The following is a 24317-nucleotide window of genomic DNA, read 5'->3' on the forward strand; positions in this document are numbered from 1 at the left end:
CATAAAAGGACATTCGGTGTGTGTATAAAAAAACAAAAATATTAGGATTCAATGGTACTGATGCTGTGGGGAGTAAAACATACTTCACGAGGTTCTGAACAACTGATGGTACATGTCCAGTTAAGTTGGAGGTATAAATCCTTAACATTACTATTTTAAATAGCCTCTGTGACATATGAGTTACAGCTCTTTGGGTAACTTTTGGTTACCTGTAGTTGTTTGAATCACAACTTGTTTTGGAAAATGCACGTTCAGAACTATGAACTTGTGTTTTGAGAAGCTATTGAGAAACGACTATGTTTCAGCTCTGATTAGATGACAACATCATATTTTTCTAGTGTTCATATCATGTCCCATACACAGCTTTACGGCAGCGTTAATAGTACATCAAGTTTTGCTTTCACAAATAAAATAAAGCAAAACATCAGTTGCGTGTCAAATACACATTTGAAAAAGGTTCCGAACAGATTTAATCCAAAGTATTTTCCGTATTCTGCATAAAAAAAACCTTATTAGAGAGATGAACATATTATGTAAATATGATAATAACCATGCTTCCATATAACTATATATAAACAATTTAAATGTCACTTGGTTATCCATAAAGAGACACATAATATGTGCATAAAAAATAAATATTTGGGATATAATGTGTGCCTATTTAAATACAAATCCTCCTGTGTTATAGTCAGGACCAGCCCATTTTTAGGTTATAAAATGCATAAAAGTACCTTTTAAATTTGTTTATTGTATCAAGGCTTTTTGACTTTGTCAGAATTTCTATTTAAACAAAGTAAAACAATAAAACTAAATTGTAAAATGAAATGCGCTGGTGAAAATTATGACTTTTTTATTGTTGGGGTTGGTTTAGACCCAGTTATAATATAACATTATAAAACAGTAGTGCTAAAGCTAAAGTCATAAACACACTGTGAGCTCACTAACTCAGTTAGAAGCTACTCTCTTTAACGCTTTGTCTCCTTCCCTAAATAAACAACCCCTTTTATTCTTACTGCTTCACTGAAAAGGTCATCCAAACTGAGATCTACATGTAAGACCGACTCATTTTGGTGACTTCAAGTTTGCATCATGCAGAAAGAATTCTACAATAAGCCAAGCTCTTTATGAGAAGAAGGAGGATATAATTATCAACCAGAGGACACGGATACAACTGATGAATCTGGTGAGGAGGTCACAGTTGCTGAAGCTGCTCCTGCTGAAACAAACAAATCCAAAAGTGGTGATATCTCTTGGATGGGCGAGGCTCATTTCACTGAAATTCAACCCAGGCCCAGACGTAACAGTATGAATGTTTTGCCCCTTTCCATGGGAAATGCTCCTTCTGGCAATACATGCCCAGCAATTCAGGCAAATACGACATAATGGGATGTGATGCAAAAACCAGCTATGCATCGAATTGAAGACGACAGGAAGATTTAGAGAAGCAAACCTGCGAGTGGCATCCCTGAGAAAAAACAAGGAAAACATCAAGTCCTCGATATGGTTTCTGGACTGCAACCTCGCAGCTGCTGTGAGGAAGGACCTGTGATACCGCTCCTTTGTGCACACAGGATACAGCAGTCTGTCACAGAAAGAGCTCTCCAGTTCTTCTCTCCTACTACTTGCACTGGGGTGTGATGTTGACCCATAACACTACAGACGTTATTATAGTTTATAATATTAAACTAATATATATATATCTATATATATATATAGATATATATCTATATATATATATATATCTATATATATGTGTGTGTGTGTGTGTGTGTGTGTGTGTGTGTGTGTGTGTTCTATTACCTGTCAACGATAGTAAGGTAACATAACACCCTTTTATTTTAAAAATATTTTTAGAATGGAAACGAGATATGCTGCAAAAAGAAAGAGCCTGAGGGCCACAGGAAAAATATTAAAACCCATCTTTTCGTGGATAAGGAAGCCTAACAAGGTAACTAACAATCAAACTGCATGGTAAACCATTGTTTTGAGGATATTCTTTGGTTGATTTAGGACACGGGTCAAAACCGATCAGTTAACATAAGAGATAGTAACGGAAAGGTACCAGAAGAGGAAGGTTTAAACCTCCTTAATTTCCAGGAAACCTGATGTTTAAACATGTTTTCTATTTTAGCGTGAAATGTCCCTTTAACGACCCAAATGCTTCCTTTTGCGCATGCGCGTTGCGCAGGTCTCCTCGTGATGACAGTAAATGACAGCAGCGTTCGCTAATGAAGAAGGCAGTGTGAGACCGCTAACCGCCAACAAACACTTGACTGACTCGAGAAATCTTATGATCAGCTGTGTTTAGAGGAGGTGGGAACAATTAGTACGGACTAATTACGTTTGGTAAGTGACTGATTTTATGGTAACGCGTATTGTTGTTCACATTTGGTCCACTCAGGAGCTTGCAGCCTAAAGCTAAGCTAACGTAGCTATCGGGCTAGCTCATCATTAGCTTGACCTGCTCGCAAACGTTAGCCCAGTTTAACTTGGTTAACATTAGCAGGCTACTACAAAATTAGCCAGTTCACAGGGCTACTTTCTTTCCGCGTCCCACAAATCAGTGCATCCGCAAGTTCGTCTTTACTGGAAGCAGTGTGACACCTGGGTGCCCCTTGTTCCACTTTCCTTCATAGCTTTTAGCTGGCAAATACCGGTCATATGGTTTAATTGATAGGATTCCCGGGTCGTCTTGTGGTGATCTACTACAAGTTAATGGAGCAGGCGTTTACGGGCATTAACATTACCCATCTCGATCTGCTGGCTGCTTGGCCAAATCTCAGGAGTGGAAACCGCATCAAATCAAGGACACTATAAACACACAAATGCACGGCAGTTAGAAAATGTACATGTTTTATTCAGATTTTGTGTTAGATATGCTTTCACCCACTCACTGAGAAAAGTGGGTGCGGTGTCTAAAGTTGTAACGTAAAAACATAGGTACAAACATGATGTTTGTAACGTTAAGGCTTGTTAGGCCTTAGGATATCAGAAGCATGTTGTCATTGAACACGACTATTCAAATAAGCGGTACATGTTTCTGGCAATAAGTAATTATCGCTCGGTTTTGTCCGTTATTATTATAGTAATTACTGGTAGATTACAAAAAATGAAGCCGGTTAACTCAAATTTAATTCAGCCTGTTCGTTGCCAATTGCAAAATGTGAAACGTTGTTCCTTGTCGTGTGTTATGTCTTTAAAAAAAAGTTGTAATTTTTTCCCCCCCCCAAGGTTAAGCTTAATGACAAAAATCACAACACAAACATACACGTATTTGTTGTACAGTACAGTGCAGTAAAGTCTTAGCACCTGTAAAATAACTAGAGCTACAGTTTCCATGTCCTTAGTTATCTAAGCCCATAACTTCCATATTGCTCATCACGTCATGCTTTTTTGTTTATAGCCTCAGTAGTCACTTTCAGTTTAAGTCTTTACTAAAAATTGAATGTGATTCAGATCTGACTGAGGCTCAGCAAACAGGACTTTATTCCTCTGTATTTGTGACTACAAAGTGCCTGACCAAGGTTCAGGTTTTTCAGTCTGAAACCTCAGCTACAGTCTATTCAAATTTGTTGCTCAAAATGCTCAATAGTAAAGCAAGCAGGCAGCAGTGGGGAGTCATTGTTAGTTAATCCAGATAATAATAATAATAATCATTATTATTATAAATTTGTTGTAATACAATGATCTGTAGCCACCCCTCAGGTGATGTTTACTTTTATTCTTGCTCCGTTTCATTTCGTGTTTCATCAGTTCTTGTCCTGATGCATTAATAAAGTGTGTGCTGGTTAAATTGGCCAAACCTGCAGCGAACGGTCAGTTTTTACTCCTTCAGAAAGGATTGAGGTTCAGGAAAAATGCTGAGAAAGGTCACCCGTAAACCTCACACATTTGCTGTACACTATCTGCCTGCTGAGCAGTGTAAGAAATTCTGAGAAAGGGAAGTGTGAAGAGGATGTTTGCTCGGGACCGCAGATACCTTTTGTGGAAAGTGAAATCCTTTAAATCTATAAATAAAAAAACACTCAGTTCTGTTGGTTTGTGTGTGCGCTCATGTAGTGGGTGGAGTGGGCTGTGATCCAAACACCTTTACTCCGATGCTGAGATATTTACTAGAAGTAGGAAGCGCAGAATAAGTCCCAGAACATTGTCCACGCTAACGGTGGTGTCTTGATACAGCCCCTTTTAAGACAATAATTTATCAATAATATCTGTGTAACCGAATGAGAAAAATAAACCTGGAGAAAAAAGCAAGAATAATGAGAGATTTATTTATTTATTTATTTATTGTATTGTGGTGTGGCATTGTATCATTATTGTTATCAAGATGGAGTTTTGCTAATGAGTCATTTCAGTTAGCTCCTTGGTTTGCTTTTTGCTCCCTGTCTTCTATTTTCCCCTCTGAGTATCTTCTTCACCACAACCTACTTAACTTCTGCTCACATTATCCTCCTTCATTTAATAAGCACCATCAGAATTTTTTTTTTCTCCTAGACTTGCCCTGGCATTGATAATAAATTAAGGCGTTTAGAGATGTTATGAGTGAACACTCGGTCCTCTCGTGACTCATGTTAACAGATTTCAGTGGCTGTCCTGCCACGACTTTTATTCTCACATGCAGCTTACAGAGTTGAAGATTATGCCTTCCCTCAGTGTCTGTTGTTTGGTTTCTCTTCTGCTTTAGAGTTCCTCTGTGCTCTCCATGACTGACTCACCAGGTAGCTCTACTCTGTGGATTGTATTGACGCTCGCATGCACATGAGGCTGTGGCAAATGGCAGTAAACCTCTCTGTTAGACACTTAAAAGCCTAGTTGCTTTTTCACTTCTGTCCAAATATGTGAGGAATGTGCTTATTCAAGAAGATGAGCGGCTCAGTGGAAGTGCGCCATAAGTGTGCTTGTAAGCCAATTACCTATCAGTGACTTACGTTCAGATCTGAAATGACTTTTGAACTGAGAGAAAATGACTTTTTTGTCTTTATTATTCTGATCTGTTAATTTACAAAGGTCCAAAATCTAGAGCAGTTTACAGTACAATAAAGACCCAACCAGGGATTTGTTGTTCCAATGTATTAGTATCATCAGTAGTGGAACGGGAAAAGTCAACATCACAAAATGGCTAAGCCTTTCTGTAACCACTGGACTATGGCAAAGTTTGGAAATGATTGGCACCTCTTTTACTAATCATTGGTTAATCATTTTGGTCATTTCCAAAGCTTAACGGCTGACTGATGTGGGTTTTTCTGTTGTGTTGTTGTTTTTGGCCTTTATGTTGATAAGCACAACATCTGAAGCCTTAGTTCACACTGATCATTAATATTTGACATTTTGTAAATAACACAATTTGTTAATTAATAGAGAAAATAGAGAGATGATTGAAAGTAGAGATTGGTACTGACAGTGACTACTCCTTGGCCTTCTTCCTCCTGCTTAATGTGCAGACTCAGACTGGCAGACTTGGGCTGAAACCCTCCATGCATTGTAAGGAGCTTGCTTGTGTTGATGTCAGTAGCTTCTAGGGCTGGGCGATATGGCCTAAAATCCATATCACGGTATAATTAGAAGCATGTGTGGTAACGATATATATCGCGATATATTCTTTTCTTCTGTATAACGTATTTTACACACTATAAGGCACACTTAAAGGATTTTAATTTTTCTCAAAAATCAACAGTGTGTCTTATGTATGAATTCTGGTTGTGCTTACTGACCTGAAACCGATTTTATGTGATACACGGCGCGCAGAAATCTGTCAAAAAATGTTTTAGTACGACTTTGGTAAGCTATGAAGGCGCACCGCTTGATGGATTGCCGGAGCATTACGGCTGCTGTAGTCAGGAGCCTTGCGAAGTAATCTGGGTCCAAAACTCCGTCTGCTTCAGGTCCCAAAGTCAAACGAACACTGTGGCACCAAAAGGCATTTCCAGTGGAAATTGGCCAACATATCCTCAGCATAACCATGTATAATATCCACAAAACTTAAAAAGAGGTTATACACACACAATATGGTAATATTATGTTGAAGCACAGTACGTATCACTCCGTGCGGCGCCTGCCTACGATAGCCGTAATGCTCCGACAATCCATCAAGCTGTGCAGCTTCGTAGCTTAGCAAAGTCGTACTAAAACATGTGACAGAATTTTTTAGCGCCGTGTACGACATAAAATCGTTTCGAGGTCAAAAGGCACACGGGATTATAAGGGGCACTGTCGATTTTCAGAAAAATCAAAGGATTGATTTTAAGTATGCCGTATTTTCCAAACAACACGATAATAACGACGGCCCGCTAGCATGCGCTACCAAAAATAGTGCTTTGTTGTATATCTGACGGACGAAAGCTAAATCAGTTCCACACCACTGGAGTTGCAGCATTTTTCCAAACCAATTCTGGTTCATCCGTTTCATTTAACATCTTCTCATTCTGCGTCGCCGCCATGTGCGTATGTAAACAAAGGCACTGCGCATGCGCATTTTACCCATATTCTATCGCGATATTTCATTTTCCTATCGTTGCCCAAAATTACACCGGTATTACCGTGAACGGTATGATATAGCCCAGCCCTATTCGATATAACGATATATATTGGATGACGATATAAAACATCTATCGTTTCATTTTATGCTATCGTTTGTTTCGTGGTGTCGCAAAATAAACTGTTTACGGCAATATTTTTTCATCATTTTGATGGACACTGTAGTGGCTTTATTAATTTCTTAAAGTTCTCTATTTCTCTTATATTTAATATAATCACACTACGGACGGACAAGCGCCTGTTTTTATGCGTTATGGTTAGCAACAACGATGGTAACACCATCGCGTGTCCGCTTGTTTATGTTCCACATAAACCTTTCACAATAAAGCTCAAGATCCTGTTGAGACTTTTCAAAATAAACTGAATCACGTGAAAGAGCAGATTATTTACGGATGAGAAGTAAAAAAGAGCCGCCAGGTGCTAAAAAATAGACCTTAGACTCAAACGTTAGAACAGGCTTTTCCCCGCAGCACCCTGTGTAATAAATACTCACAAAGAAAACGGAAGCTGTTACAACTTATGTCTAAAAATGTATCGTTTCATGCATCGGTTAAAACACTCGACTCCAGCTACATGACGCGCAGCTGGAAACACTTCATGCAAGTCGAGCTGCCCGAGATTCACAGAATTTACAGAACATGTTACATTTTTGTGATTTATATCGCTATCGGGACGATAGAATTCTTATATCGGGATATGAGATTTTGGTCATATCGCACAGCCCTATGTGGCATCACTGAGAGTTAAAAGCTGTCTAAATTCTTTCATCTTTAATAAAATGATCAGCGTTGCTGCTCTACCAGGTGTAAAAATTTAGTTTAACATCCAGGCATCCATGAAAACAGAATTTATTAAATTTAACGGAGTTAGAAGTTAGCAGGAAGTTAGCTCGCTAGTTTCCACTTAAACATGATATAGCATGTTCTGACTTGCTATATCAAAAATTAAAACGTACAGCTCTGCTATCACTTCCAACATAAATGAAGACAGAAAACTAAACAGCAGTGACTTTTGTAGGGTTACTGAAGTTGGGCTAGCTGGTATATAATGATGTCCTACGTGATCGCTAGCAAAACAGTTACGTTAGCATAACATTAGCACAGTGAAGCTGAAGGATGTTGGCCAGAGGGGCCGATGGCGCGAAATGGCAGCCTCGCTTCTGTCAGTCTGCTCCAGGGCAGCTGTGGCTACAACTGTAGCTGCCTCCACCAGTGTGTGAATGCGAGAGTGAATGAATAGTGGCATTGTAAAGCGCGTTGGGTGCCTTGAAAAGCGCTATATAAATCCAATTCATTATTATTATTATTATTATTATTATTATTAACTTTTTTCCACTCGATAAAAGTTAACGTGAAGGTTTCTGGTGGTTAGGGACAAATGCAATTGCATGGCAGGATGCTATAAAGGGACCAAACTTCAGTCAGGAGAACAACTGAAATAATCCATCCACAATACGAGGTTAGTCATTAATATATTGCAACAACATGGGAATAGAGCAGCTGCGAGAGAATTCAGCATTAATGAATCAATGGTACGGAAGTGGAGGAAGCGCAGTTTTTGGTTTTCCCTGCATTCCGAAAGTGCTTTGTCTCTTTGCTATTACTGTCGCCCGGCATAATTTGCAGATGATGTTGTTTGCAGCCGCTGCAATGCTTTCGACCAAAACAGGTGCAGCTTGATGACACCATCAACATGCTCTATCGCGGTAGAGCGGTATAGTCAAAATCTCTACCATTGGCCAAATTTATATCGTTTCTACCGTATACCGTTTATACCGCCCACCCCTAGTAGCTTCTATCTCCTCCTTTGGCCAGCTTATCATCACAGTGGGGTATCTGATCACAGGCGTGTTGATTGCCCAGATCTTTTTCTTCACATTCAGCTGACTCCTCAGGAATTGCCAAGCTAAGATCCTGTAGGACTTTTATATATAGACAGACAAACTGGTGATGGCTAACTAACAAGACATAGGAGTGGTGGACAAGCAGAGGAAAACAGCCCTAGTGATAGATGTAGCTATACCGAGTGATAGCGACATCAGGAGGAAGGAACACGAGAAGCTAGAGAAGTACCAAGGGCTGAGAGAAGAGCTCGGGAAGCTGTGGAGGGGGAAGGCAACAGTAGTCGCTATGGTAATTGGAGCACTCAGGGCAGTGACCTCCACACTGGGGGAGTGGCATCCCTGGAACAACATCTGAGATCTCTGTCCAAAGAGCACAGTCCTAGGCATCTGTTAGAGGGCCCGAGCTTGAAGGGATAGAGATCGCCTGCAGGGCGAGTGGGGAATTTATTTTATTTTATTTTATTTTATTTTTTTAAATGTGTAAAGCTGGTTTCAAAACGAACAACAACATCACATCTAGGTTATGCAGACATGCGTTGTTGACATTATGTCTACGTTACATGTATGTTGTTTGTAACTACATTATGCTAAACAATTTTTAGTACAGTGACGTGCTGGGGTGACTGGAATTTAAAGGCATGCATGTCTGTAAATAAGTGTTCATCAAGCAGTTATAATAATAGAGCTTACAATTGATTACTACTACTTATACACAAAATATGTTGCTTGCAAAGAATAATAATAATAATAATAATAAATGTCTTTATTTTAGTGCTGTCAGTGTTAACCTCGTTAAAATGACGTTAATGTCATAACCGCATTAACGCAGCAAATCTCCGTTAGCGAGTTAACGTGGATCGCCAACACGTTAGCGCGGGTAGCTCGTTAATGCGTTAGCGCGGGTAGCTCGTTAATGCGTTATTGCCGTGCAGGCCCACGCACGGGGCGATCTACGTTAACTCGCTAACGGAGATTTGCCGCGTTAATGCAGTTATGACGTTAACGTCATTTTAACGACGCTGACACCACTACTTTATTCATTTCTTTGGTGTTTCTGATCAGCCATTTTTACCATTTGACTATATATAGTCACATAATGTTATAATGCTGCTTTTAATGAAAAATGTAAACATAAAAATGATGAATAGTGAAGTAAAAGAATCGCTGTTTGTTCTTTGCCATGGGAATTCAATGTAAAGCCAATCATTAAGTCTGCATAACCAATTTGATTTGCCTGGTGTATCAGCTTTAATGTTGTAGTTGTCTGTTATCTTCCGAGCAGTGACGCTGCCCTGCAGTCATTCCTGCTTTTAAGGCAGTTTTCTCCATTAGTCTTATTCTTCTTCTCCTCCCAGTGCCTAAACTCCTTATTTTAATCGTTTTTTTTAATGTTTGCAACCAGACACAAAGAGGCTTTTGTGGATAGAATTAAGGAAGAAATCATTCAAATTTCACGCATTCTGCTTGGATTATGTGTTTTGGCTGTGTATGAGTGGCAAAGGAAGAATGATTTGCATTTTCTGCTCTGTAGCGCGTCCCAGAGCTTGTGACAAAGCCTGCTTTTGCAGTTGTCACTAGGCCAGTCTGCAAAACACACTGAATGCAAATGATCATTTTCCTTGTATGATGTAACCATCATGAACAATGTAGTATGTGGTGTGATCTTAATTTTCTGGGAATCTGCCCATGAGGGGAAAAAAGAAACAGATTTAAAATTTTCTCCTTCAAGGTCAACCCCTTGTGCATCTTTGGACCACTTTTAGGACTGTTGAAAGTTCTGTTAGGGCTACCTGTACTGTGTACTCTGCAATTATTTAACCAAGGATCTCAAAATACACAGAGGTCAAACATAAACTTATTTCAAAATAACCCAAATTTGAGTGGAGGTTCATCACTGGTGTTGTGAACTGGGTCTCTGGTCATAGCCATTGTGTACTGGCACACCGTGCATTGAAATTTGGACCTCAATACAAGAAGAGGATCCTATAGTGGAGGGCAGCCAAATTTAAAGTGTTGTTTTTCTTCTTCTCGGGGGCCGATTCCCAGAACTTTTTGATCATACCCCATATTAAGCCAATTCTTTAGAGAGAAAATGATCTGCTATAGAACAATTGCAAACCATTAGAATACTACTCTCTACATATACTTCATTTCATACGTATACTTGACCCTTCAACAGCACGGTTGCCTGTGGTAGAACGTTACAATAACTGCCCAAAAAGTGACTAAAAGACAGTTTCTCCATTTTGTTTGTTTAAAAAAACAAAACAAACATAAAAAAAAGGAAAAGGTAAATCCTTTCAGTTTCAGCACTTTATAGTTTTTCCAGGAATTTAATCCTTCACTTTCACAAAGTTGAGACTTACAGGAAACTGAATAAAATGTAACATGTGTGGCAAACAGTATTTAATAAAACCAATAGCATCATTTTATTGTCCCTGCCTGGTGAGTTCTCACTTCCTCCTACCAATGTGCCCTTGTGACACAACTGTGACTGAAATATCAGAAACTTCTGTGTGTGAAATCGGTGCAGTTCCCCTGATAGAAACCTTTCTCTTGTTGATGTCACGGTTGATAAGTTTTTTATATTTTTTTTATTTTTATTTTTTTAAAAATGTCTATTTAGTTTTAGTTCCACATACTATACTGATTTACGTTGTTTCCATTGGATCTTGTCTCTTTCATGCTCCAGTCATTTGCCTCTCTGCCTGAGTGAGCCGTTGAAGATGGTGAAGCCAGATATCCACACTCTGGCCCACCACCTGAAGCAGGAGCGGCTGTATGTGGCGTCAGAGAAGCAGCTGATCCAGAGGCTCAACAGTGATGTGCTGAAGACAGCTGAGAGGCTGTACCGCGCCGCATGGATCGCAAAGCAGCAGCGCATCAACCTCGATCGTCTCATTCTCACTAGGTTAGATCTACTGTCACGATTCACTGTATTGTTGGCGAATAAGAGAAAGGTCCCTAATATTTCGTATTTTTAACCTATACGCAGAGAGCAATGTAAAAATTACAATTTATTTGGGGGAGAGTTAAGGAAAGTTGGGCATTTCCAAGATTTGACTTGGTTTGCAGAAAGACATTTTAGCCAGATTGGTAAGTAAAACAGAGCTAGATGCAAACATTTTAGTGCAATTCTAAATTTTTAGTTGAGTTTGGTCTTTTTAGGGAGGAAAAAATGGAAAGATTAAAACTGCTGTTGGTGGAAGGAATTCTATAAAATGTGGTAATGACACAACTCTGTTCCACAGTGCTGAGGCCTCTCCGGCTGAATGCTGCCAACATGCCAAAATGTTGGAAGATACACAGTTTATTGATGGCTACAAGACTCTGGGCTTTCATGAAACAATCTATGGAGAGTTCTTGGCCAGGTTGAGGGATAATCCCCGGCTGGTTGCGTCCTGCCTGGTGGCAGGAGAGAGGCTGAACCAGGAGCACACTCAAGGTGCCATATATACAGTCTTCACCTCACTTTATGGCAACTGTATCATGCAGGAGGATGAGAGCTACTTACTACAGGTCAGTGATCCCACCTGCTTCTGCTGTTACACATTAGTAACAGTTTCATAGGTTTTCAGTGAGATAAGAGGTTTTCATCTGGTTCGTCCATCTTTCTTTCCAACTACCAGGTGTTACGGTACTTGATAGAGTTTGAGCTGAAGGAGAGTGACAACCCTCGTCGTTTACTCCGACGGGGAACCTGTGCCTTCAGCATACTGTTCAAGCTCTTCTCCGAGGGCCTTTATTCCGCCAAGCTCTTCCTCACTGCCACCCTACACGAACCTATTATGCAGCTTCTGGTTGAAGACGAGGACCACCTGGAAACGGACCCAGCCAAAGTGACAGAGCGCCTCACTCCGGCTCAGCAAGAGCGCTACGGAGAGAAAGGCTCTGAGGGCTACAAGCAGAGGGTGCAGGCAGCTGTCGAAGCGAACGAAGCCAAGCTGGTCGCTCTGGTCAACAAGTTTATCGGTTACTTGAAGCAGAACACCTACTGCTTTCCTCACAGCCTGCGCTGGATCGTGTCCCAGATGTACAAGACTTTGTCATGCGTAGAGCGTCTTGAGGTGGGAGAGGTGCGCACCATGTGTACAGATCTGCTGCTGACCTGCTTCATTTGTCCAGCTATAGTTAACCCAGAGCAGTATGGCATTATCTCAGACGCACCGATCAATGAAGTGGCTCGCTTCAATTTAATGCAGGTAAGTGGCGCAGCACGTTTTCTCTTTGTAATGTCATATACACGGCCATTCTGTTGTGGATGGGATTACAATGTTTTTGTTTTGCCATACAGGTGGGGCAACTTTTGCAGCAGTTGGCAATGGCCGACGATGATGCAGACCCAAGGCGGAAAAGCAGTTTGTCCAAGTTTGATAAGGTAGGTCTGTTTCTGTAAACAGAGTAATGTGTTTTTTGTTTGGGTTTTTGGGGTTAAAAAATGAGGGGCCTTATGTACTAAGATGTGTTTTCTGGGTCTCTGTTTGGCAGAGTTGTGTTGCTGCTTTTCTGGATGTGGTGATTGGCGGAAGAGCAGTTGAAACCCCACCCATGTCCTCAATGAATCTTCTAGAAGGCCTCAGTAGGACTGCAGTCTATGTTACTCATAATCAGCTGCTTTCTCTGGTAGGCTGTTTTACAGTTACAGTATATGTCCCTGTTATGTGTATTGACAAAAACAAAGTACTTGCAGGTTAATCGTTGGTATGTTATCAAATTTCAAAAATTTAGCTACTCTATTGAGCCACTCGAAGGTACTTGAAAGCCAATAGCAGGATGAGATGGCTCTAATTAATGTATTAGAGAAATTGTTCTAAGTATCCTACATATAGCTCTGTCTGACTTGATGGGATATGCATTAATACATGGATGTTTATCATAAAGATCATAAAACAGATCAAATGCCTTTTAGTATGAAAGCTAGGTGCGGTCATTTACTCCAATCACTGCAAAAATAACTTTGTAGATGAACTGAAGCCGTGCGTAACTCCACACTGGGAACCAGTTTAGGTTTCCAAAGAACTTTGACAAATCCAAATTCGCCTTTGAGATCAATCGGATGATCTTGGAAAATGCTACATTCTACTTCCTGCTTACACTTCAGGTTCTAAGGACTGTGAGGACTTCATTTTTGATAGATATAATGTGCTCTGATCTTGATCGGAGGCTTATAAATAAATACAATCTGGCTAAACTATTCATACACAAACATTTGTTCTTTGAGCAAAGCTGAGCAATTACTCACAGCTGGAAACGGAGTAGCTTATATTAGTAACTTTTAAATTCTAAAGTAAATTTCCCTGCAGGAATCTAAATCAAGCTTTAGTGGTATCAAAAAGCTTAGTGCCAGTTTTTAAGTTTCTCTGTTTATTAGATAATTTGTCTTTCTGTGAGTTAATGAAGCTCTTAACATGCTTTTGTGGGCTTTTCCAGCTTTGTGCATCATTGCTTCCTTGAATGTCTTATGAAAAACCTTATCTGGAGAAGTGCATTCTTAGTCCAAAATCTGATTTTATATGCCTGTACTTAAATATATACTGAGGGGCACCTCTCTGCACTTCTAATTTTGTCTGTTTAATTGGGACAGCTGGCTCAAAGTAGCTTCTGAAGAAGTCATTAGTGCAGAATTTAAGTAACGTATTCCAGTCTGCACTTCCAGTTATTACTCAGTACATTCCACGAACACATGAAAACGGTGTAGTCATTTTCCATGGCCTGTAATTGTGGCTAAGGCTCAAACCATGTCTTACATATTACCTATAAAGAAGTCCTGGTAACTTGAGACTGTTTTCCTTGCAACTCTAGGTGGAGTTTGTTCGAGGCTTGATGGCAGGGGACCACCTTAGAGAGGAGGAGCACATGGCATTGGAGACCCTGCTGGCCAATGTGCCTCAGTCTCGGACTGTTAAGAGCAACAGCCTGGAGCTCACTCCATCCAACACCCCTCAGCTCTCTCCAGCTACTACTCCTGCCAACAAGAAGAACAGACTTCCTATAGGTAGCTTTCTCCACAGCACCTGTCCTTCTGCGACTCTTGTTATTACACTGGTAATGCACTGGTGTACGTGATCTTAAAAAACTTTTGGCTTGATAAAACATCACAATTTGATACAAGGACTAGAAGATATAAGTCTAGAGTTTGTCTAATGAGGGGCAAAGTAAACAATTAGAGTTGAACGGTGATAGCTAGTGAAAGCCTGTATTTTATGAGAAGCTAATGAGCTACTTCTTAGCTTGTTATAAAGATAATTAGTATGGCCTGGATTGAGGCTCTATTAGAGAAATGACAACCAATTAAATTACCAAATATAAATGAACTAATTTTAATTGGAATGGATGGAAAAGATGCATAGATTACCTTCATTACCATTTTCAAGACAAATGATTCTGTAGCAACTCGCCTTAATTAGAAATGAATCACTTGTGCATTTATTTACTCAATCTTGACTACTTGGACTACTTTGAATTCTCAGATACTCTGTATTCTGTCTCCAACTCCCTACCTTGTCCTTTTCCTTTCCTCCTGTGCTGCCAATGAATGACCAGGACAACACTTAGCTGCTATAACATCCTGGGACCCCACAACCACCACCCTGTCTGCACACATTCCATTAGTAACCCCTTTTGGTGGGTAGCCTGTCAGTCGTGTTAGTGGACGAGAACCTAACCCTCATATCTGTGGCTTCTCTCAGCTTTATGTTAGATGACACTCATAAGATGTTGGTTCACGCTCCAAGCTGCACAGAAACCACGCTGCCGCACAACTTGTTACCTAGCACTGCTGTTGTCGTTGTGCTCTCAACATGCCTGCTTTGCCCTTCACAGTGCTTTGGCTGATTATTAGAGCTAAGATGTTATTCCACTCATTTTGTTTTATACGTTTTTTGTTTTTGTTTTCTTCCCCCCCTTTTTCTTTGCTTCCTTAATCAGCGGAATATGGCTATTCATTACCAGGTAGAGTGGGGAAAATCTATCTTTCACCTTTTTCCCTTCTGGTTTATACCTCAGCTGGACTAAGCTAAAGAAGAAACTGGTCATGGTGACGAATTTCATAGTCGGCTAAATAACAAATAAAATTAGGCTAACCAACCAGTATAACTTAGAAACACTCAGATATCAAGTTAAATTTGAAGACCGTTTAATGGACAGTGCCAAAAAGTGTCTAAGAAAGACATTTGAGTTTAATCACATTCTTCAACAATGACTCAAGTGTGGTACCTCACATCATGTATTATCATGCATTATTCTATAATTTGTGACAACCATCTGAAAAAAGGTTAAAATCTAAAATACCAAGAATAAATCATCTATTTATTTTCTTCCTCTTATCCGGGTGGTGAGAACCTCTATGACGATGTCAGGATTGCAGCTCCCCCTGGTGGAAGATGGCTGCATAACATTTAGGCCACAACACTGTATTGAGCATCAGTTGAACTGTTAACAATTAAACGACTAGTATGTCTGGTACTCACTAATGATAATAGTAATGATTAGCTATCTAGTCACGCACACCCTTAATTACAATGTCTTCTTATAATCTCATACTTTGATGCCATAGTTGGTTTCTCACACAGGTGAAATTAATTGTATTAATTAGGGCTTAGCTTGATTATATTGGCTCCTTGAAACTTTTGCCAGCATTTGTTTCTCCTGTTTCAATTTGATTTTGCTTTTATGGGAGAATTATTGATAAAAACACTTGTTTTGCAAAGACAAATGCAATCCAGGGTGAATGCCATATGGCCTAATATCTTTCATTTGTGTGTAATGTTGTTTGGAAAATTCCATTGAGATGGAATATCAGGTGTCAATAGTTACTGTAGAATCTTAAATCTATTTTAAGGCCTGTGCTCGTTTCCAGTGCATGAACTAAAGAATATATGCATGACGTTATAGTTACTAAAAACTAAAAAGCAGGTAAAATATGTTAGACAATTCGTTTTCTTTTTACGTGTGTATGTCAAGTGCTACTCTGTGCTACAGTGCATTCGGCCTGCTATTTTTAAACAGTGAAAAGCAGGTAATTTGGTATTTGAATATACATAGTGCACTGTGTTTCAGTGTTGGTAATTTTAAATTAAAACAGTGAGTTTGTTAGTTTTGGAGATTGTTGCATGTTAATAAGCTGATGGTTGGACGATTTTTTTCCAACTGGACAATATGAGTCTAACAACTTGGGTGGATGTGTGTGAGCAGAGTAGCTCTAATTGAATAAACAAAAAGGTGGCGGCGAACCTATTATACCAGCTTGTGAAGCGTGGCCTTTGGGGCAGGTTGTAGACTCTGCTGTACTTGTAGAGACCATAAAAACCAGGTCTTCATGACTCTCAAAGTCATGCTGATGAGAATGAATGTCGGTATCTGCATATAAAAGATTTACATAACCATCATGACTTCAACCATCAGTTTGCAAAGACCTGTCTTGGAGGCTGAAGCTTTTGAGACCAGATGTCATGAACGATAACACCGAGAAACACTGCATGCTTATGTGATCTCGACATGCCAGTTTCAAGTTAGCCACATCACAAAGCATGGCTTTCTTCATCCTTCTTACCAAAATTTTGAACTATAGTAAGACATAAAAATAGCCACAGTCTATGAACTAAAGTCATGGATCAACAACGGGACGTGAACGATGCCACATTAATTACAAAATACTGCCGCCACTCTGTTATGAACCTGTGGCAGAATGAGAAATGATACAAATATAAAATAGCTTTCAACTCTAAAGTAATGTGAAACAGCAAATTATGGGCTCAATGGTGCAATTCTTTAACTTGCACTATCGGCAGATACGACATCCTTAAATTATTTACACCCTTGCACATAATCGGACACACCATTTATTAACATGTGAGCCATCAGCAAAAGATACACTCTCAGGAAGTTCTTGAAATGTTTTTCTTCGACATGTCTGAATAAGATTGTTGTGTAACAAGTTTGTGCCACACTCTCTTAGCAGTAGAGCTGTCGACATAATTAAACAGTACAGCAGTATTTTTTATTTTTATTTTTATTTTTTGGAGTGGCATGATGAGCTAAGCCTTCATATAAAACTCACATCTGTCCACATCTTAACATCTTAATCAGTAAACTGCTGAATATATTAAAGTAATATTTCTGATTTGTAAAGGATAACTTCATACATAATCAGCACTAACCTTGTTTTTTGTAGCAAATTACTGTCACACGTGAGATAAACTAATCTTATATGTCACACGGGTGTGTAGCTACCTGCAGATGACTATGACGCTGAGCTCAGCTTACATAGAACTCTGAGTCTGCTTTCCAGCTCCTGCCTGCTGCTGTTCATTTTCACACATGCTCTTTGGTTGATGTTGTTTTTGTTTAAAAACAGATTCCTTATTTGTGACTATAAAAGGGGAAAAAAAAGGTAAAAATAACACTGTTCCCTTTCCTGTTTCCTTCAACCCACCAACCAGCATCTGCTCGAAGCCGGAGCCGTTCCAACATAGCCCAGGAGGGGGAGGCAGAGGCCAGCTCCCAAGAGTCCCTACAGGAGCTGGTACCAGAGGAGGTGCTGGTAATTTCATTGGGAACTGGTCCTCAGACTGTCCCTGGGATGATGTCAGAGAATGAGGTAATGTGACTTGATGCAATAAATTCAGTTGAATATATATTTTTTCCTGTCAGTAAAGGGAAGTATGGTTACCTAGAGAATGTTTCTTCCAGTTTCCTGTTACTTTTGTGTTCTTGCAGTGTTACGCAAGATACCACAGATCTCACAGATCTCACAGAAAACAAACTCCCTTATCTAAATATGAACTTCTGCTTTTACTCAGAATACCTCTAGGAAAAAAGAGCAGTATTAACCCAAGTTTACAGCTGATCTTAAGTAATATTGTTGCATATGCTACCCTCTAGGTTTTGAATCAGATGGCTGATGGGGCCCAGGTGGATGGCCATGCTGATGACACTAAGCTGCATGGAAAACCAGACAAAACATTGCGCTTCTCTCTGTGCAGTGACAACTTGGAAGGAATCTCAGAGGGTCAGTCTGGAATGCCATGACGTGACATATGTTGTAGCTATGTTTTCCTTCTAAATTTTAAAATATGAAGGATTTCTGAAAGAGATTTTCATGAGAGTTTCATGTTTAGATTTGGAGAAAAGCACCTTTCCCCAGGTTAAAAAAATGTATACTGTAGCAAAACAACATAAGTGGTCTGGGCTAAAATATGCTGTACTTTAGTTTACTGAACTGCTGACTGAGTGACCTGTTGACCTTGCATGTCTTCACTTTCTAAAATGTATGTATTTATTCTTAACTTTAGGCCCTTCAAATCGTTCTAATTCTGTGTCATCTCTGGACCTGGAGGGAGAGTCTGTTTCTGAGCTGGGAGCTGGCCCGTCAGGGAGCAACGGGGTAGAGGCCCTGCAGCTTTTGGAGCATGAACAGGGTATGCATGTGTGTTTCTGAATGTATAGTTTAGTTGTAGAGGTTCAGAGGATTTTAGATACAGCAGTCATCTATAAACAGACAAAGCGTCTGACAGCACCTTATCTTGATTTCAGCCACGACACAGGACAACCTCGATGACAAACTACGCAAATTTGAAATCAGAGACATGATGGGTCTGACAGATGACCGGGACATCTCCGAGACGGTCAGCGAAACCTGGAGCACCGACGTGCTCGGCAGTGACTTTGACCCCAATATGGACGAAGATCGGCTACAAGAAATAGCAGGTGGGTCGACGATTTGGGTCGCGTATTTGTAGACATTCATTGATCAGTAGGCAAATGAACGGGCATACAGATCCCATGCGATCACTGCATATTTTATCAGAACCAGTCATGAATTGCTTACCACAGGGACTTTGTTTATGAAGTTGATTCAGGGACATGTCATTACTTTGTGGGTTTGGGTGAAATAGCATCAAATAGAAAAAATCTTTTAGTCAGTTCAGTTTCTGCAAAGATATTGCTCATTTTAGTCTGTAAGAGCCATAAATAATTATTTTGTTAGTCAAATATACTGAAGGGTGGAAATATAGGTCCCCAGTGAGAACTGTTTTTAAACTAAAGGAAAGGAATTTGATCTTTTTGTATTTCAGATTTACAGATTTATGGAAACAGCTAAATAATAGTTGGTGTTGATAATCCTTTATCCTGAATCTATATTAAAATATAGGATATTGATATAGAGCATGATATTCTTTCACTGTACTGCAACCAACTCATGGATTTTATTGATTGTGCTGTTATCCTTTAATTCTTTACCTGGCAGGGAGAAGGAAGTAAAAAATAAATGAAGATGAAGTTAATACAAAAACAGTGGTTGATAAGTACATGTGTTATTATAGTATGCTAATACGTAGGATGATTCAGTTTCTGCACTTTGTTGAGCCAAAAGTGTGACAGAGAAAGATGGGTTGGGGAAAAAAAAATCAGGTTAATGTAATTTTAAACCAGCTGTGGAGATAATATTTGAGTCTTCTTCCTATTCAGCCCCTCATCTTCCTGTCTTCTTTCTCTCGGTCTTTTCTGTTCACATCCTTCCCCTGCCCATTTCTCTCGCTCTCTTTCTCTCTGTCTCTGACATTCACTCAGTCCCTGCAGTCTTATTGACCTTGGTTCCTTCTCATTTGCATCCACCATTTTTCATTCTTCGGAATATGGCGTTGGGGGACTTTTCCATCATTAAGTGAATTTACAGCGATTTCCTTATGTGTTTTCTCCAAGGGATTGGGTTATGAGATGCACATTAAATATCCATTAATACCTCATTATCCCACTGATAAGATTACCATGATAATGAGGCAGAAATTCTAATTGTTTCACTTCTTGTTGTGCCACTCATTTAATCATCCACCTGAAAGACAAGTACTCTGCGCCCCTACCTTGAAGACTGTAAACACGGACAGCGGGGTAGAGCTCTCCCACTGCCAATGAGAGCCCTGCCCCCGCCAACAGCAGCACACACTGTTGCCTGGGTGCTGGCACGCATGTAAGCTCATGCCACGCGTGTGCCACGAAGTGGAAGCATTTCGTACCAGGGGCACAGCTACCACAGGTTGACTTTCTGGTCATGAGCCTTGGACGCCCACTCCCACTCACACCTGCTAGCTCTTTTCCCTCGCCTCTGCATTCTTCCGCCTTGTTAAGCCACGGCTTCTCAAGCGGAGATGGAGGGGGATGCTGTGCTGAGGAGTTTGCAGGAGTGTAGATAAAGCAGTAATTTGGTTGTGAATAATGCTAGGCTTAATCAACTGCTCAAAGTCATGGCCCCAGAGGCCAGGGCTGGGTGAGATATTACTATTAACCCCTGACCTTTGGCAGAGTGGTGCAGGTGCCTGTGGGTCCCAGCATGGAATGCATGTGACCTCTCTGTGTGCAAAGCTCACTGCTTCTGAACCCCCTTCTGCGAGTGAGTGGTTTATCTAGTATTTTTGCTTATCTCTGGCCTTTTTGCTGTTGTTTGAAAGTCAGACCTGAAGATTTGTTTATTTATTTTTATTGAATGTTTACACATCAAATCAGTACATTAACGACGGAGAGAAATTTGCCTCAAAAGCGCTGCAGATGCATACGATATGATCCACAAGGATAAAGCGATCTGAATACATACTGATCATTTCCACACAATTTATTAAGTTCCGTTCACGAATCTGATAATTTGACCTTTATAAGCATTTTTGTGCGTACACATGTCTAAAACTACACACAACTTCTCTCTCGCTCGCTCACATAACCTTTAATACATGTGGACGAATTGCCTCATACGCACAGATCACGTCACATCGCATGCCGACGTGGGGTTTTGAGACAAATGTAACGCGACCATTTTCGCACAATTCCACAAATGTAAGCTGCGTTCAGTTCCAGTGTAAAACTGGGACATCTGGGCTTTAAGTTACACACAAATCACTGCACACATTTGCAAATCTCAGTATATGCTTGTGGATCATATTGTATCATATCGATCATATCCTCTGCAACCCTTTTGAGGCAAATTTCTCTCCATAACGAACTGTCATGGAGTGAATATAGATACAATTATTTCATGAACTGGTCGACTTAATAGCACTGACAAGTAAGTCATTCATCATGCCAAATACACTTTCCCACTCCCGAAGGGGTTAACTCTTTGTCTTTTTCTCTTTCTCTGTTCTCAGGGGCAGCTGCGGAAAATATGCTCGGCAGCTTGCTGTGTCTTCCTGGCACGGGTTCAGTTCTGCTGGACCCCTATGGTTCCACCATCTCAGAGACCACAAGCGAGGCCTGGAGTGTAGAGGTCCTGCCTAGTGACTCAGGTGGGGGAAGCCAGGGTTTATTCTGCTGTTCCAGTGTCCTTTTGTTTTCACACTCATCCTCATTGGGTATTGTCTTATAGGTCTCAGGTGTGCGTTTGCATTCACATGTGTGCTTATTTATGCATGCAGTATATTTGTTTCTTCCATATAGTAAGGAAGGGTGGGGGGAAGGGACACCAGGTGTGGTTGCACTGCATTCATACCAAAAAATGTGCACGTGCATCTGTCATCATATTTGTATGCACTTGCTTGTCTTTCAGGGCAGATCTGCCAGTGCCAGTAAAAGGCAGCTTAGGGTTTCCTTAGAGGGACCACCAGGTGTGTTTGCACCTGTGGTTGAGCAGTGGGGAGGGAAGCGCAAGGACAGCAGCTGTCCTCAGTCAGCTTACATGGTGTCAGTTCTTTATCTGGCTCCGACTTGCACGATACTGCTCTGAAACTGGTTTGTGCATTTTTGTTGTGTGTTTGTGTGTCACTAATCAGTCAAAGCATCATTAACATTGTTACGGTGTCTTTGCAAGGCAAATGCATTATTACGAGTTGCAGATTATATTTAGTCCGTTCTTGCAAATTGAACATTTAGACCAAACCTTTTGTTAATGGGAGATTACGTGCTTGAGTCCCTCTATTGAAAACCAGCGTTTTGTGAAAATCAGTCGAGAGCTTTATTAACAGTGTTTCTTCAAAAAGCTTGGGCCTTATGTTAATTGAAGTAGTACACCATTTCAATATGTGCTGTGCAGAAATGACATGCATGAGTGCCTTGATTGCTTTTTTTTTTTTTTTTTTTTTTTTTGGTTCCGTTTGCCGCCCCTGTTGTTCTCTGTAATGGCGTGATCGGAGGCGTGCTTCAAGTAGAGCGCTTGTTTCATGGCTAGGCAGCAGAAAACTACACTCCGAAGAGCACTTCAACAACACATTATTACTAACGAGCATGCAAATGAGTACCGCTAGTAGTGTGGAGCCTCAGGGTTCGACCCAACTGCTCCGTTGGGTAGCCACAGAATTGGCTATACTAGCTTTATTGTTTGGATTGGCAGTTATAAGACATGATCATGTATGCTTTATTTGTTTTTTTTGTTGTTTTCTTTTTCCATGTGTACAAAAGAAGGTAGTGCAAAATACTATCATCACAGCAATCTTCCTTGAGTAAGTTCAGATTCTTGTGGCCATTTTCATAAGAGAGATTTTTTTCCCCCCTGTTTTTTCATGTGCAGAAGCCGCAGACCTGAAGCAGGAGGAGCGTCTGCAGGAGCTGGAGAGCTGCTCTGGGGTTGGCAGCACCTCAGATGACACAGAGGTCAGAGAAGTCAGCTCGAGACCCAGCACACCGGGCCTCAGTGTCGTCTCAGGTATAAACACCTTGTCTTAAATCTACTTTATTGGCTTCTGTTTACTATGAAAGATCTCATTCTGTTTTTGCCTCCATTTTGTTATGTTTCTCTACTGGAATGTCGTTGCTAAATTCGGGTTAGATAAAACCATTCACACTCTCCTTGCTGGTGTGGAAAGAGTGGTCATGTTGTTAGGAGGGTCCTTACCAGCATAGTGGGGTCCAAGTGAATTTTTCTGTATGACGCAGAGGTTAATGTTCATTGCCTTGTCCATGGGCTCAGGTGCACGTGTTATGTTGACGTGCATGAAGTAGTATCCTAGATTAAGAAGCCAGCGGTGACGTTCCTGGTTCAGCTCACAGGAAAACGTCCCACGGGATCCAGCCGATGGATAGTATGCGTCTGATGATCACTCTTATCTGTGTCTTTCCCATAACCCACGGGGAGCTTACGCTACCAATTTAGAGGTCCCAGTGGGTTCCCGGCTGAGAGAGACCATACAGCATAGTCTAAAGAGAAAAATATCCTCTTTTGTTTTAGAACCATTGCACTTGCAGTTTTGCCAAAAACCTTGTTTCATAGGTGATATTGAGTTGTTTTTGTCCTGAATGTCAAAACACCTGTTTTGTGTGGGGGGTGCCACAGGTATCAGTGCAACGTCAGAAGATATCCCCAACAAGATTGAGGATCTGAGGTCAGAGTGCAGCTCGGACTTCGGAGGGAAGGACTCTGTGACCAGTCCAGATGGGGAGGAGTCAGGCCACGGTAGGAGTGTGTCACATCCCCACTAGGATGGCCAAACCATCAGTCTAGAGTCTGTCTGGTCACCATCTATCCCTGTCACTTTTACAGCTGTCACCAAAGTAAATCACAGTTTTGCTCCCTAAAACTGTAAATATGACTTGAGGTTATATCGAAGGGTTGCATGCTCTTTGCTGGGGGGCCGACTTTGGAGACCACGGTACAGAATAAACCAGCACTTCATAATATACTGGCCCAACCAATACAACCCGCTCTGTAGCTTTGCAACATGTGAAAGTGCAGAGAGGAGCGCCCTAATATTTTCACTTTATCACATCAGGAACATTTTGTTGCAGGTCATTTAGGATATGTTGAGTGGAGATAAAACTAACAATTCCATCCGAGCCAGAGGCTGGGTCACGGCCTGTAGCCTGCCATACCACACTGAAGTAAGATGGCAGTAGACTGCTGACATATTGCTCCAATTTTACTTACTTTTTTGAAATATGGAGGCATTGGACGTACTGGTCTGGCCCACTTGAGATTAAATTGGCCTATTTAAAAAATGAATATTGGTGTGCATTGTAATTT

The 24317-nt window shown here is 40.6% G+C and overlaps 1 protein-coding gene across 4 annotated transcripts in view; it reads left to right on the top strand.

Moving 5' to 3' along the window:
* The first annotated feature begins 2180 nt into the window (after window positions 1–2180).
* gapvd1 (GTPase activating protein and VPS9 domains 1) overlaps window positions 2181–24317 on the top strand; it is a 29588-nt gene continuing 7451 nt past the window's right edge. For 2 of the 4 annotated variants that reach the window (XM_040019212.1, XM_040019213.1), the window contains exons 1-15: window positions 2181–2346; window positions 11070–11288; window positions 11629–11896; window positions 12007–12579; window positions 12672–12755; window positions 12866–13000; window positions 14180–14372; window positions 14921–15001; window positions 17818–17975; window positions 18260–18386; window positions 18670–18795; window positions 18911–19084; window positions 21514–21651; window positions 22869–23003; window positions 23631–23750. In XM_040019212.1, coding sequence (XP_039875146.1) covers window positions 11104–11288; window positions 11629–11896; window positions 12007–12579; window positions 12672–12755; window positions 12866–13000; window positions 14180–14372; window positions 14921–15001; window positions 17818–17975; window positions 18260–18386; window positions 18670–18795; window positions 18911–19084; window positions 21514–21651; window positions 22869–23003; window positions 23631–23750 — 2497 coding nt within the window. In that variant the 5' untranslated portion in view covers window positions 2181–2346; window positions 11070–11103. The remainder of the gene's footprint in view (window positions 2347–11069; window positions 11289–11628; window positions 11897–12006; window positions 12580–12671; window positions 12756–12865; window positions 13001–14179; window positions 14373–14920; window positions 15002–17817; window positions 17976–18259; window positions 18387–18669; window positions 18796–18910; window positions 19085–21513; window positions 21652–22868; window positions 23004–23630; window positions 23751–24317) is intronic. The other 2 variants (XM_040019214.1, XM_040019215.1) reach the window with 2 other exon arrangements.

This window comes from Simochromis diagramma, unplaced genomic scaffold (assembly GCF_900408965.1).
Source record: "Simochromis diagramma unplaced genomic scaffold, fSimDia1.1 OVJJ01000822.1, whole genome shotgun sequence".
NCBI classification, from domain to species: domain Eukaryota; kingdom Metazoa; phylum Chordata; class Actinopteri; order Cichliformes; family Cichlidae; genus Simochromis; species Simochromis diagramma.